Source organism: Ornithodoros turicata, chromosome 8, assembly GCF_037126465.1.
Source record: "Ornithodoros turicata isolate Travis chromosome 8, ASM3712646v1, whole genome shotgun sequence".
Classification (NCBI taxonomy): domain Eukaryota; kingdom Metazoa; phylum Arthropoda; class Arachnida; order Ixodida; family Argasidae; genus Ornithodoros; species Ornithodoros turicata.
Genome location: NC_088208.1, coordinates 7,648,007 through 7,663,629, shown reverse-complemented (window position 1 = coordinate 7,663,629; position 15,623 = coordinate 7,648,007). Strand labels below are relative to the sequence as shown.

General features: G+C 47.0%; 1 protein-coding gene across 1 annotated transcript in view; it reads right to left on the bottom strand.

Moving 5' to 3' along the window:
* LOC135365894 (uncharacterized) overlaps nucleotides 1-10,088 on the bottom strand; it is a 73,068-nt gene extending 62,980 nt beyond the window's left edge. Inside the window, exons 1-2 of the mRNA XM_064598573.1 lie at nucleotides 9,913-10,088; nucleotides 1,389-1,489 (exon numbers count right to left, since the gene is read on the bottom strand). Of these exons, the coding sequence (XP_064454643.1) occupies nucleotides 1,389-1,489; nucleotides 9,913-10,005 (194 nt within the window). The 5' untranslated portion in view covers nucleotides 10,006-10,088. The remainder of the gene's footprint in view (nucleotides 1-1,388; nucleotides 1,490-9,912) is intronic.
* Between the last annotated feature and the right edge of the window lie 5,535 nt (nucleotides 10,089-15,623).

The following is a 15,623-nucleotide window of genomic DNA, read 5'->3' as shown; positions in this document are numbered from 1 at the left end:
ACGAAACAGCATTCCACCATTTATCCGTGATGTATTCGTAGTGCTTAATAACGCGACTTGCTTACGCGATGCCAGGTCGTTGGACTAAGTTGGACGTTGGACTATGGTCAGACAGGGGGCGCGTTTCGAGTGATGATTTTTTACAGGTCCAGCTGCTTTTTTTTACTTTCGGGGACGCATTTGACAATTGAGAAATCTTTCTTTTTCTTGTATTTCTTCTTCTTCTTCTCATTTTTTTACGGCGTCGCCGCTCGGCACAGTTTGAGAGAACTCATGTTCTGAGGCTGGAACAACATAGAAAGGACAAATGCACACAAAGCCTCAAATTGCCTAAGAAATTAACGATGAGAGATGAAAGTCACTGAAAAGGTTAGCCACACATTAGGGTTCGAACCCACATTTGTACATGTATGTATTTGTCTTTGCTATGTTGCTCCTGCCTCAGAACATCTGTTCTCTTCATGTTCAACAGTTGCCGCTTGCGTGGATCCCGTCGTATGATTGTGTCTATGAGCGAGAAAAAAATAATGTATGAGTGAACGGGAGATTAGTGGGATAGAGAGAGTGTGTGTGTGGTTGATTTGTTCCTTCCCCAGAAATCTTACGGGGAGAGGTTAGAAGGAAAGACGGGGAGGAGGATCGGCAAAGAACTTGAACAGGGCTCTCTCTCTCTCTCTCTCTCGCAGTGTACGCGCTCGGAGGCAGCCATATTGAATCAGCTGAGGAAACGTCGCGTATGTGTAGCCCCTGAAAGCAGCCACAGTTCCGAAAACTGTTGGCAACGCTTGCTCGGCTGCTCATCTGCTTCCGTTGGCTACGTATATTGTGTCAGTGTCCTCCCCTATCCAGGCTTGCAATCAAGGCTGGTTGAGGCAGCAACGGAGAAGGCGTCTCCATGTGGCGTCCGTGTCGTGTCTTTGTATCTTCGTGTATTTCTTACGGTTCCATGGATTCTGGCCTTATGTTCGCTGCATGCTTGCCGGATTCCATTTTTGCATGCGCCGTGAATTCAGTGTGCTCCCTTCGCCCGTACCTCCTAGAGCACTGGAAAAACAAGTTTGCAACAAGTGGAAAAACAACTGTTTTTTTTTTTTTTTTTTTTTCTAAGGCTCTAGTACGTCCCAGTGTCGGAGGTTTCCTTCTAGCACACTCCTTGAGATTTCTCTCCGGATGACGCCCTTGAAAGTCACTTGGGAGGTGTGCTGTTAGCCCAGCTCAAATTGGTAGAGCCCTGGACCGGAAATCCAGATGATGCGCGTTCGAGTCCGACAGCTGGCTAACCTTTTCAGTGACTTCCATTTTTGTTATCGTCGCAGCTGTTTCGTGAAGCGTTAACTCTTCGATGCCGTTTTCCGTTAACAGTACGGGGATATAGGAGGAATACTCACGAGGGGGAGTCTTGGGTGTGGTAGAAGAGTAGACTGAGATAAAAATCAGTCTTGTTTTCAGTCGGGAAGTACTTGTAAAAATCCCTGCTTGATCTCCGGTTCTGTAAAATCATCGAGGCAAAAAAGGACATATGTTACGTATAGACCACAAAGAATCCAATGCAGGAAACACCCTCGTTCAGCGCTTATTTGCTTATTTAATTTTATCTTGACACCAAAACTTAGAGCGGCACTAAAACGCAAAAAAGAAAAGAAAGAAAAGAAACAACTTGCTCTCAAATGAAAGTCCGTGTTGCAATTGGTATGACGCAAGCGAAATTAGTTCGCACTGCGCTACCGTTTACCAGCAAAAAAGTCTAGGGATGTGCCAACACAATCCACGAATCCTTGAGTCCTATATAGGCAGGGATTCGAGATTTGCGAATAAATTAGGTTCCAGAAGGAAATATGTGGCTATATTTTCGCCTGAAACTAAAGCAATATTTAATTTGTTTTTCGTCAAACTCGTTTAAACTCTTTTCAAATAAATGATTGGAAAGATTCGGGATTCGTGGAATCTTCCCTGGATTCGGATTCGGATTGAGATTCGAAAAATTTCAGATTCGTCCCATCTCCAAGAGAAACAGGAAAATATGACTTATTAGCATAGTGCACATGTTCTTCCGATTACAGCGCTCAGTAGCATTGCTGACACGGTCACGTGAGGCAGGAAGAACATGATGTTTTTCGAGTGTTCACGTTCAAGCAATCAATCAATCAAGTTCAATCCGTTTATTTCATGCCCATGGTTATATACAGTGAGCGAGGATGATGATACCGATGACACTCCAATACCACATCTCCCTTCCTGATGACAAAAGAGTTGACAGGAAAACACTCAAGCTGAGGTTATAATTAAATTCAACATCAACAAGATACTTGGCACAACACCCAAATATTACATTATTCAATTCAAATCACAAAACCGAAAATTCCCACAAGTTCATACCACTACAACAGAATCTATCCTGAACTAACAACAAGTGACAAGTTAAAATCGCCCAAAACAGTAAGTAGGAGTTATATCGATAATAATATTGGAGTCGCAAAGGTTCGCGCCGCAACCGCGCACTACGTCTTGGTGGAGTCCGCTCCAAGGCCGGTTGGGTCGGCTCACATCCTTCTTCCGTTCGTCCTAAAACTGCCGTCTCCACTGGTGCTAACTGCGGTAGATCACGCGTATTGATCTGTCGTTGTACATCTGGCGTTTGCAACGTTCCAGCTCTGTTCATCGCAGCAGACACAAATTCCTCAGGGACTAGAGCGAGCCTCGACTGATTGCACACTTTGCCATCCTCAAGCAAATACGCTCCTCTGCCTTGTGGTTCGAGGACTTTGAGTGGCTTGGAGTAGTGGAGTTGCCCTTTAGGTACAAAACGTGGCAGCCTGACTCTCACACTCTGCCCAGGTAAAAAGTCTCTCAACTTCGCTCCCCTCTTCTGTGTACCTTTTTTGATACTCTTGCTTCCTCAAGACTGCCTGCGTTGCTCCTTCAACAGTGCTAGCTGTAACAGTTGGCAGCTTAACTCCCACAGCATTAATCGTTGTACGTATCATTCGGCCATGCAGCAAAACAGCTGGTGCAACCCCTGTCGTCCACTGCGGCGTAGCACGGTACGCTTGCAGGAAATTCAAAATTGTCGATTTTAACGGCTGACGTTGCAGCAGCGCAACTTGCACCGCGTTCTTGAGTGTCCCGTTAAATCGTTCCACTAATCCATTTCCTTGCGGATAATAGACTGAACAGAATCTGTGCTTTATCCCTCGATCGCTGCGATAAAAACAGCTCAAGTTCTTGCGACCTAAATTGTGGCCCATTATCTGATACAAGCTCACAAGGGTGACCTTCACGACCAAAAACAGTCTCCAAAAATGAGATCACAGTCCGTGCTCTAACGCTATTTGTGAAACACACCTCTGGTCATTTACTGAAATAGTCCGCAAGCGTAACAACAAAACGGCTCGACGCCGATGCCATTTCAAACGGTCCCACAATGTCGACCGCAACCTTCTCCCATGGTCCACTTGGCAGAGGTGTCGGATGCAATGGAGCCGGCCGGGGCACGGCGGTTTTGTCAACCGTTTGGCAAATTTCGCAACCGCGCACTAAGTTTTGAACATGATCATCCATACAGGGCCACCAATAGAGCTCCCGCAGCCGTTGCTTACAGCGAACCATGCCCTGGTGGCCTTCATGCGCCGCTTCTACAAGCTGCTGCCTGAGGTCCTTCGGTGCAATGATACGTTCACCACGTAACACCATACCGTCCACCACTGAGGGATCATGCCGCACATTCCAAAACGGCTGCAACTCAAAGCTCACCCGAGACTTGCTTGATGGCCAACCATCCCCTATGAAGTTGCACAACTTTTGAAGTTCCGGGTCCATTGCAGTTTTCTGCTGCAATTCTACTTTCTCCACCGGTGACGTAATGAGGCAAATCTGTTCTTTATCAATGGCCTGGTTGCTGTAGGAACCATCCACCGGAAGTCTCGATAATGCATCTGCAATAAGGTTGTCACACCCTTTCTTGTATTCCACTCTAAACGAATATTGCAATAGACGAGCTGCCCATCGTACAATTCTACATGGTCTGTGCCCTGTGTCATCAATAGAGGCGCAAGGTAAATGTTCTTCCCCACAGGTATACGTGCCACCGCTCACATGTCCACACGCAAGCCAATGCCTCGCGTTCCGACGCAGGCAGCAGTCAGACGAAGAACTTCGGAAACTGCGAGATTCTGCCACCACTCTTTCTCTCGAAGAGGTGCCTCTGCCCGGACCGCTCCTGAAGTTAACTTGCGACATCTCCACGGGCAGACCCAGGCCGTTCATTCCGCAGGTTTTCCGTCGGCTTGTCTTTGATAGCGCGCATTCTCTAGCCTACCCTGGTATCCGCGCCACGCGGAAGCTGCTCACCACCCGCTTTCTATGGCCATCGATGAACGCCGACGTCCGGGCATGGACCCGCGCTTGCCTCGTCTGCCAACGTGTGAAAATCAACCGGCACAACAAGGCACCTTTAGCAGCCTTCCCGCTCCCTGACGCCCGATTTTCGCACGTGCACATCGATCTGGTGGGCCCGCTTCCCCCGTCGCATGGTCATTCATACCTGTTAACATGCATTGACAGATTTACGAGGTGGCCGGAAGCAATTCCCACCGCCGATTCCACCGCCGAGACCGTTGCCGAAGCCTTTTTGCACGGCTGGATAGCCCGTTTTGGTGTGCCGGCTACCCTTACCGCAGATCGCGGCCGCCAGTTTGAAGCCAGGCTGTTCACCCAGCTCTTGGAGACCCTCGGCACACATCGGATACGAACCACCTCATACCACCCCCAAGCAAACGGGCTCGTTGAGCGTTTTCACCGACACCTTAAGGCCTCCCTTTCCTGCGCTCGTGAGCATACCCAGTGGTTCGCCGCTCTTCCTACAGTGCTGCTCGGTATTCGGGCGGCCCTCAAGCAAGACATCGGCGCCTCCAGCGCAGAACTCGTCTACGGGACGTCATTGCGTTTGCCGTCAGAATTCTTCCATCCTGTGCGTCCCGAAGCAGCCGAGCCATCGTCATTCCTTCGCCAACTCCGTTTGACAATGTCCCAGCTCTGCCCTTCCCCAACCCGACGACGCCTTCGTAGCCATCCCTTCATCAGCCCCGAGCTTGAAAGCTGTACACATGTTTTTGTTCGCCGGGATGCCGTTCGTAAGCCTCTTCAGCCTCATTTCGACGGCCCCTTTCAAGTTCTCCACCGATACGCCAAGTTCTACCGTGTACAGCTTAATGGCCGCGAGGACAACATTTCCATCGACAGGCTGCAGCCCGCTCACCTAGACCCCTCATCTCTGGCGCATTTCACCCAGCTGGAAGTTTCTTCCGACTCTTTGAACGAGCCTTCCGCACAGCATGACGATCGAACCGCCCTCTCAGCCGCATCTCGACCTTTTCCCGTGCGCACAGCTTCCAGCAAGCACATATCGTGGGATGTGCACCCCACTGTCCAGCCTGCAGCTTCAGCATCATCTTTCTCCAGGGGAGGGAGGTTGATGTAGCAGCACTAGCTGCACCACCATCGCCTTTGGCCACGTGACCCTTTTCTGGCCTGCCACCTCCCGCTTGCGAGATGCGAGCTAGTTAGTTCTTCTTCCACTCGAGCGACTGGCCAGAACGGTCAATAAAATAGTCTGGTCCGACTTGACGCCTCTTGTCTCCTGGCCTCACTCAACTCGCGACATTAGCTGTGCAGCATTTGTGTGGGCAATAGCACTCCATAATGGCTAAATAATTTATTTAATAAGTTCTCTGTTACTGTAATTGAGATGTGCTTCTAGTATTAAAGTACTTTTGACAGCCCTGCAAATTGAAACTGCCTTCAGTGTACACGATAAACGCATCGTAACATTTAATTGGAATATAATATTAGAGCGGAAGCAACATTTTGGCACAACTCGAACTATATTTTTCTTTTTTATTGTCCAGGGATTTAGGAGACAGAGTAGGACTTTCTGCCCTCTGATGTTTTGACGTACTTGATAGAGTTGTAAAGCCTGCAACAAAATAAACAAGAGTAGTTATATTTTACCATTTGTGCACTTTTGTATTCTCTGTGGATGAAAAGAGTACGGGAACAACAATGCTGCAGATAGATCCAACAACGACCTGTCATCTTGATGAAGATGAGAACTTTTGTTCGCGTGTCCTAAGCGAGACAAAAGAAATGTACAGTGAAGGTTGTACAAAAACAGCAAATCTCCATCGAATAACATCGTGTAGTTTCCCTCCAAAAGTATGACTACCCTACGTTTTTCACGCGTGACAAGGTGCAGAGGAAAACTCTATGAAGTTATGATCTGCGGCAACAAAAAGATTTGGCATGTTGATAAGGCAAGGCAAGGTTGTTTGGTTGTTGTTGGTAGGTTGTTGGCATGTTGATGTGCTGTACCGTTATAGCACATGCATCAATATAGATGAGGGGCAAACACAGTAGACAGCGTAATGGCTGCAAACTCTCAATTCAAGATTTATTCAGCAGAACTAGAAACTAGAACTAGAAACAAATCATGAGTAGTAAAAGGCGGTGCCCATGCAACGCATGGAGAACCACATTAATCTCTGAGAAGGTAGGATCGGGAGAGCAATAAGGAGAAATGACCGTCGTGTCCGAGATTGGGGAAATCTGTAAATTCAGGACCAATATGATGTGGTAACCTTGCATGGCTCACTGTAGCTGCGACACACTTTGAGCAATTCCAGCAGTGGGGCTTCTAAGACAACGAACTTTTGCTGTTTCACGGGACATTCAAGTGTAGAGTACGCATTTCTAGAAAATTAATTAGCGTTCCTTAGTCATAGCTATACCTCAACAGGACGTGCTCCTCTACCCTTCAAAGGAGCTATCGCATCGGTTCTTCTCCTACTGCATGTTTACGTCACACTGATGTTCGGCACCTGTCCAAAGACTCCAAAAATGTCACAAAGTCTGCAACAGGTAACAAGTCTAGCGCTTCCATCTGTGGACTTTGCATACCTGCTTTAAGCTACTTCTGTCATATCAACTTGAGTGCCTGGATCATGCACACACGAAGCAGTTTGACGCCACTTCAACACTGGAGGGCCCCTAAAAGTAAATTTCTTGATGTTGACAATGTTCAGTACGGGACAAGTAGGATAACATAACTTAAATGGAATACGTCATCGCTATATTATAATTTATACATGTGTGACACCTGTACATACCTGAGACGTTGTGTTGAGCTCGTCACCTTGGTGAAGCAAAATCACTGGTTACTGAACGGCACTTCTTGCTTCGGACGTCTTCGCAATTCGCCTTCTACAGCATCTTCGTAGTCATCGGCAGCAAAATGACCTCAGCACGCGACTGCTGTACCTAATAGCCGAGTGCTTGGAACCACATTCGTTTTCGCGCACTCTACTGTGGAATCTCCTGGTAGAAAACGCCCGTCGTTGGATATGAACGAAGATGATTTTTGCATCCCCGAACACCCAAACTACACCAGGCATATGTAGGTCTCCCTCGAATACGTGACACAGCAGCCACAGACATGTCATTAGCTTCCATTTTGTGCTTCGCGCGACCGACATCGTAGACAATAAACGCGATAACACAGACGGCCTTGCAGATGGCGCGGCGGATCGTATCTCGTAGCGGCGAAGCAGCTCAATGCTTTATTAATGTAGAAACTATGAGCGTCATTATTAAAATGGCGTTTAGCTGTAAGATAACGTGCGTCAAATTTGTCCTCTACAAAATTTACTCTCACGTGGTTGACCCAAGTTGCTCTTTTTCGCCGTTCGTTGGAAGCACCGTTCATGATCCGGCAATCTTCAAAATATTTATTTGTAAAAAATGTGCTGAATTGAGAAGTAATGCTTTCCATGTGTTATCAAACAATGACGTGCATGATAGTGGGCAAAAATCTGGGGTCCCTTTAATGACCCCATATGACTATTTCCTTGTTTATGGCTACCCAAGCAGCACACAATATTGGGCCCATATTGGCTGGTCATTGGCGATACGGACCCAACATGGCGGCCGTTGCGCGAAGATTTCCCCCATATTGGCTGAAACTGGGCAATATGGGCTCCATATTGCCCAGTTTCAGCCAATATTGGGAAAAAGCCTGGCAATATGGGCCCCATATTGCCCGTGTACACCCCACATTGATTGAAAATACAGAAAATGGTACGTACCAGTGTTGCAAAAATGCCCAATCAGCACGGGAAGATTGGACGTTGAAGCGTGTGAGATGCCCGATTCAGTACGTCATTACATCCAACAACTTCCCGCAGATGATACACATTGTTCGAAACGGCCAACATACGTGGGAATCCCATTGTAATGTTCACTAGGACTGGACAACTCAACTTTCCACGTTCTGGAACAAGCCGCCATCTTGCTTCGCGATGCCAATGCCAATCGGTCGAGCCGACTGAGAGCGAGCGGGTCGTTTGAGCGAAATCACGCGTTCTACAACTAATGCGCAAGCGCGACAGTAGGATCGGACGTTCCATACGGGCTAAAATGTCGCTGGTTCCTGTAATGATAACGGAATTGCGGCAGGTCAAGTAAAAAACGCAATGTTTGATAGGAAGGGACGGCTCTTCTGCAAAGTTAGGTGCTTTCAAGTTGCTGCAAGCAGTGTGAATTGCTCTGGCGTATGTCCGTCACCGTCACGAAAGTGTTTCGCTCCTTTGTACTCTCGGAGCGGGTTGGAAATTTTCGGTGCATAGAAAATTGCGAAGAATATTGCGCCAATGAAGGCTTCTGAGGGACCTTTGACATTGGCAGTTCCGTGGGACTGCTTGTGGTCTTCAGCAAAATGGGCGTTGCGCCCGTTCTTGGTTTTTGGGGTGATGCAGTGCTTTTTTTTTTTTGTAATTGCATGCAACGTGGACGAATCAGATGTGCAGAAATGAAAAAGCAAACAGAAGGGAGAAGTAATATCAGTGGTGTATATTAAACCGGATAACGCTTTATTATTACACGGACTCTGCGTTATCGTTATCACAGAAATATTGTCAATATTGGCGCAAAATGGGCTTGCAAATATGGGCAGCCCATATTCGACCAATGTTGGCAATCTTGGCAGCCCATATGGGTGCAATATTGGACCAATATTGGTGTGCTGTTTGGGTATACATTGACCATTTTGTGACTATGCGTGGCCTATGCACAACTAAGGGATAGTATGGGACTACCTGCATGATTTATGGCCTGATATGACTATTTCCTTCACCCACATAGCTTGGGGATAAAGGAAATATGAGTCTCCAAAGATGCGCAATGAACCAAATAAAGAAAAAGAAAAACAGGTGCTCCCTGACGAATGTTTGTCGGACGATCTATCGAACGGGATTTTGTTCTGAGAACGGCTACGATATCAGGTTGCCAAAGGAACAGACGTCCTCTTTGGGACAATTCGTAGCTCTTATATTTAAAAAGTTAATTAGCGATTTTTAGTTAATTAATTGTTCGACGGCTGAGCGCGGGATGACCGAGAACGTTCGTCGGCCCAGAGATGATAGAAGTGAACACAGACTGTCTATAGCCCTTAGTTTTTTTGTAATGGAAAATTTGTATGAAAAACACCCTGCATGTATGAGTGTGCAAAGAGTGTGCGGAGCTAAAATAAATACGGCTCACTTGAAGCGACATTGAAGAAACGCTGTAAGAACGTTCCTACTCGTACATTCATATGCCAAGTTAATTTCGAATAAGGTTACGCTTGAAACACAACAGGGTATCTCCCCCCCCCCCCGAAAAAAAGACGACAACAATTAAATCATCGGAACACAGCTGACTTGTAAGAAAAAGCTAGAGAGGATGAGATACATACTAAGTGTGCAGCGAACATTTTCATTGAGGTACAGCGCAGAGGTACAAAGCAGCCCTTTGGTTGTAAGCGCAGAATGGACATATGATTGAAGCTTTCTTTCGCGCAGCGCTTTGGAAGCATTTCTTACCCACCTGACATATTACATGGAAGCCCTCGCCTCCTCGGACTCTCTGCAACTCACGGTACACTTCGTCTTTCTGTGGCTTCGCGTAGCTGGGTTCCATCGCGTTGTCTTTTTGGTAAAACTTTAATGGGAAGTACGTAGTGGAACCTGGTGCTCGACCAATTGATCCGTTCAGAATGAAACAGCTAGCTTGTGAACAATGCCCCGCCGTTGCAGATTCAACCAGACCCTTATTTCATCGCATTGCATTGAATTCGACTGACAGTTGCTACGCAAGCAGGGAGAAAAAAGTCGATGAAATGATCATCGATAAACGCCCACATTGAATCAGAGGCAAGCCAAAACGGTATGAAAGGGTCCCATTGTACTTGAGCAGACGAAAGGTTTAAGGTAGCTTTATGAAATAGAGTCACTGAAAAGCTGCCGTGTGTGGCAGTAGGCCTCACAGCAGACGTGACTTGTGTGAATAGCATGAATAGCATAGCGAGCCAAAACATATGCGCACAAAGCACATTGTCTGCAGCTGCTCAATGCAGCGGGGCAGCCGGAGGAGAAGGGTTTTGGGAGTTCAAATTCCCCCGGTATCGTACCTTTAGTAGAGCATTGCAGAGAGGGAAATTTAGGGTGAATCCTGTGCCCTCATCTAAAGTTCCTGCAGAACCCTCCCGAAATACCTTCCTGGCTACGCTGCCGCTTCGGTGGCCACCGGAGTGTCATTTCACGCCAAGTCGGCCAATGCTCCTACTGCATATAATCGATCCGCTACCACACGAATAATACATACGGTAGCACAGTGCCAAACTGCCAGCTGATTAGTTCACAGAAAATACCGAGGCAAACCCGTCCCCCACCCTTGTACATTAGTAGTATATGGTCTGGGCGAATTATGAAATGTGCGGCGCACTACACTCTTAAAAATGAACTTCACCACATAGCACGCCCCAAGCCAACCATAATCCCGAGTGACATCGTTCTCTCACATGATTTGGGGAAAATGGGAGGCGTACGCCTTTTTGTGACACTTTTGCTGTTCATAATTGTCACAAAAAAAGGTGTACGCCTCCCGTTTTCAACAAATCAGGGCAGATAACGATATCATTCGAGATGATGGTTGGCTAGGAGTGTGCTATGCGGTGAAGTTCATTTCTAAGAGTGTACCTACGGCTAATGCAAACTACACTCTAAAAACTGAACTTCACCGCATAGCACGCTCTGCGCCAACCATTGCCACGAATGATTGGGTTATCGCTTCTGATTCGAGGAGAGAGAGAGGCGTACGCCTTTTTGTGTCAATTATCATATATCCAAATTGACACAAAAAGGCGTACGCCTCCCTCTCTCCTCGAATCAGAAGCGATAACCGTATCATTCGTGGCAATGGTTGGCGCAGAGCGTGCTATGCGGTGAAGTTCAGTTTTTAGAGTGTATGGGAGGCTCTCGTTTTTGTTCCATGCAGCTTGTGAGTGGAACCAACTAACACGTGAAGTAGCATGCATTCGATCTTATCTGCTATTTAGAAATAAACTAAAGCATGTGTTATTTCGTAACGCATATTGTTTGTAACCATCTTTGTTTTTATGCATCATTCATCTCCGTTCCACTTGCTTTTGTTGACGATGATATAAGTGTATCACCTTAAATTGTTTTGGTACGTATGACTTCGATTACATTATCATTGTGCTCTGTTAAAATACCTTCATTTAGCTATTGATGAGGAACTTCAACGGGGAGTACTCCCTCCAGTTCCTCTATGTTCGTATTCATCAATGTATATTCATTGTTTCGGCGAAATAAATAAATGTCAAATGCCTCTGGGGCCTGCTTCCTTGTGCAAATATTTCTGTTCTAGTTAACGAGCGCAACGGCTGCTCGAGTCCCTCCCGCGGGGGTCGATTACCCCCCTAAGCGTCCAAGCCGCGCCACCCGCTGAGAATGCCGCGAGACGTCACATTTCCCAATAGGGTTTGTGAACGTGACATCACGGGAGCGTGTCGTCTGCTCCGACGCCATATTGTGGCACTACCGGATCGGACTATATGCGCGTGTTGACGACATTGGCAGACTGACATTTGCATGGCTTCCTTTGACAACGGGTGTACGCCTTCATGTGTGACGAAAGTAGACAGCTTGGACGGTGACGATATGTCCTGTTATCGAGCAAAAATGGAGTTTTATGCTTTGGCGGTGACCTGTGCGTTCTGAAGTGGTGGTGACTGTGCGCATGATTTATCATTGTGGCCGCAGGTGGACCTTAGTGATACCCACGAAAACTTTGTGGTGAAAAGTAGTTTTATTTCAAGGCGGAGAAGCCACTGGAGGCATATGTTTTTACAAGTGAATGGGTCGAGAAACCCAGACTGAGAGAAATCCAAGACGATCACATGCTAGCGCTTTCACAGGTGACAACGTTAAATTGGCTCCCTGATATGTCTTATCCTCACAATGAGATATCACAGATACGAAGATGATATGTTGTAGAAAAAACCCGAAAAAAAAAACTCGAATCCTGGTTCATCTAAAGAACTAATAATGTTTTGAACAAGCACCCCGGACCACTACCCGACTGCTACGCCCCCTTGCTACATAAATAGTACCGAGTAACCGCCTCCTGCTTCATTCCGATGAGGGGATCTGCATAGGCATCAGAAACGTCAATGTCTGTTGTTAATTTTAATTCGTTGCGTACGTTGTGTGTATTTTTATCGCTTTTATAAGCATGAGCGTTCCCGGGGTTTGGTCAGTCTTCAGTCGGACACACTATGTATAGACATGACAAAATGAAGCTCTCGAGCGGGACCATCTGTTGAAGAAGTGCAACGAAACGGGAGACGGTCGTCTCGACACTGCGCGAAAGACTGCGGCAGCGTTATACTGTGAAAGCGTAGTTGGGGTTTACTGTCTAAGAAATTTGTACGTGAAAAGAAAAATAGTAAAGAATACTGACACAGGCTACGTGTCTCCATAATTTATTTTCCTCCACAGCGTATTCCAGAAATTACCCCACATTAAAAGAGCGAGTGTCAGTAGAACGGCGATAACGTCACCCCTAACTTAGCCGAACCAATGACAGATACAGCGCGACTCCTAACCTTACCTGTTAATGGGGTGCGGTACACGCGGTAGTCTACCGCTGTTCCGCACTCTTAAAAATGAACTTCACCACATAAGACACTCCTAGCCAACCATCATCCCGAATGACAACGTTCTCGGCCCTGGGGGCTTAATCGTTTCACACGTTCAACTTAACGGCACGAGACAGCTGAAGGAGTCGTTCAGGCTAACGAAACGAGCAACTTTATCGATGCTTTGCGTGGTCGCAATCTGTGCTCCACGTGAAGCTTCTTCTTTGTGGTTATTTTGCACGTTGCGAGCGCTCACGTGTTGTGATGTCACCGCCTTGAGCGAAGAGCAGGTGGTGGTGGTGGTGGTGAAAGGGCTTGCCGTTGTCGGCCTCACGTATGTGGCCAACGTCACGACTGACGCCCTGGGGAAATGTGCGTCCTGGGTCGACTTCTAGGGGAACTGTGCCGACATATGTCTGAAAGCGTCTGAGCAGGCTGGTAGCGAGGCTGCATCTTCTCTGACCAATAGGACTGTTTCGTTTGTTCCGATAGCTCGCATTCTGGCTCGCTAGTCGTGTGAAAATAATTAACAAACATGTACATCACTGTAAGGATAATCGTCGAGCTATAGGCAAAAAATTGTAAATCATTTTCCTACCCTGACGATGGTGTCGGGTTAGAATGGTCTTAAGTATAATACGAGAACTAGTGTGTGCTGAGTTCTAGTTCACGTGGGAGTCCGAGACCAGAAAGGAAAGACGTAGTGGGATCAGAAGTATCAAAAGAAGAAAGAGGAGGAGGCTGCCCGTTCTCATCAACGTGTACACTTATTTCATTAACTTTATGTAACTTTTTCTTCAAGCATGGAAGTACAACGCGCAGCCTTAGTCAGGCTTCATAAACAGTGCGAACAGCATTTCTTCCCGGACGGAACAGCTTTACAAAATCTGTGTGGTCCAGTTGAAAGGCATCCTGACGCCTAAAATAAGATAAATTGGCAGTGCAACAGCTTTCTAGTGAGCTCGAACAGAATGCCAGTGAACTGTTTTAATTCCATGTTAGCAACGCGAAGCAAGATAATGTTATGCAACTATTAAAGACAATCGACCTCAGAAAATCCACAGAATCCTTTGCTCTTCCTTTCATTGCTATATATCAACAATATGTCCGCAATGTACTATTAAAGAGAACATTTAGAACACTACTATATGCATCCATTTCGCCTTTGTTGTTCATCACAACACCCGTAGCTATCAAGACGGAGTGAAGTAGACGGTCACAAGTCCTCACAAACGGTGCGGAGAGCTTTTCTTGGCGGACGGAAGAACAGAATCTGTCTCGTCCAGTTGAAAGGCATCCTGACGCCATCACGTCCATGGGGCACAGTTAGCTGTTTGTGTGATCGCCCAAGCGAAGAATCACTCCGTCATCTTTCTTGGGCAGCTTCAACGTCAGCGTGTCGTTACGAATAACGAAACGAAGAAACTTATCGACGCCCTGCTGTGGCACAATCCCTGCTCCTCGTTTGGCTTGTTCGTTGAGGCTATCGTGCTCGTAACGAGCCGTTACGTGTTGTGATGTCACCGCCCTGAACCAACGACAGCTGCCAACGACGCTGTAATCTTGTCGACCAATGAGGTTGTTTAATTTTGTTTGGATTGCTCGCATGGTTTGTCTATGGCTTGTCGTTGTCACTTCTTCGTCTTCTTTCTCGTCTTCATCTGCATCTTCTCGAGAATATCTGACAGCCCTCATGTAACCACTGGTGTAAATACGATGAAAGGGGGAGCATGTCATTTTGTACACCGTCGTGGAGCAATACATGTTCGTTTCTGCAGAAAATCCGTTTCTGCAAATCTCCAAATGAAGATGTTTCACATTCTAACGAGTGGGTAGACCCACTCGTTAGGCAAACGATCTTATTTGATCGTAACTGGACCGAGAGATTACGCCCCTGTCGCTTTAACGAAAAGAGCGCGTCATACACCACGTGCTCGAGCTCCCGAGTGCCTCGCGCCTCGTTAGATCATGAGCCATGTAGGCAATGAAGCCTGTGAGCACGTGAATACATTCGTTAGGCAGACGACACCGTCGGTCGTTGCACGAGCAAGAGATTACGCCTTTGTCCCGTTAACGAAAAAAGCGCGTCACGCGTTACGTGAAAAGTGTCACGTGTTCGTGTTAACGAGAGCTCCGCCCCTCGTTGGCTCGCGAACGATGGAAGTGATTAAGCCCCCTGATTTGTTGAGAGGTGGAGCCTATTCTGTGCCGTGCATAATGACCACAAGATAGGCTCCGCCTCCCGTTTTCAACAAATCAGGGGCGAGAACGTTGTCATTCGGGATGATGGTTGGCCTGGTGCGTGCAATGTGGTGAAGTTCATTTTTAAGAGTGACCGTTGTACTAACACTTGCCAATAGAGAGGTTTAGTGCTTGTACGTTATAGCCTCTGCGCGTACGGAAGGGGTAGCGTTAATGGTACTGCGCACGCCCACAACAGAGAGATGGCTTCACGCAGTGCTCAGAACAATCAGAACAACGAGCGTTATATCCCCTCCGTACGCAAAGGCGATAGCGTACGATGTAATAAAACTCTGTAATTAAAAGAAGTTATACCCTATGACCTACAAAAACGAATCCGGTCAACGGCACTTCG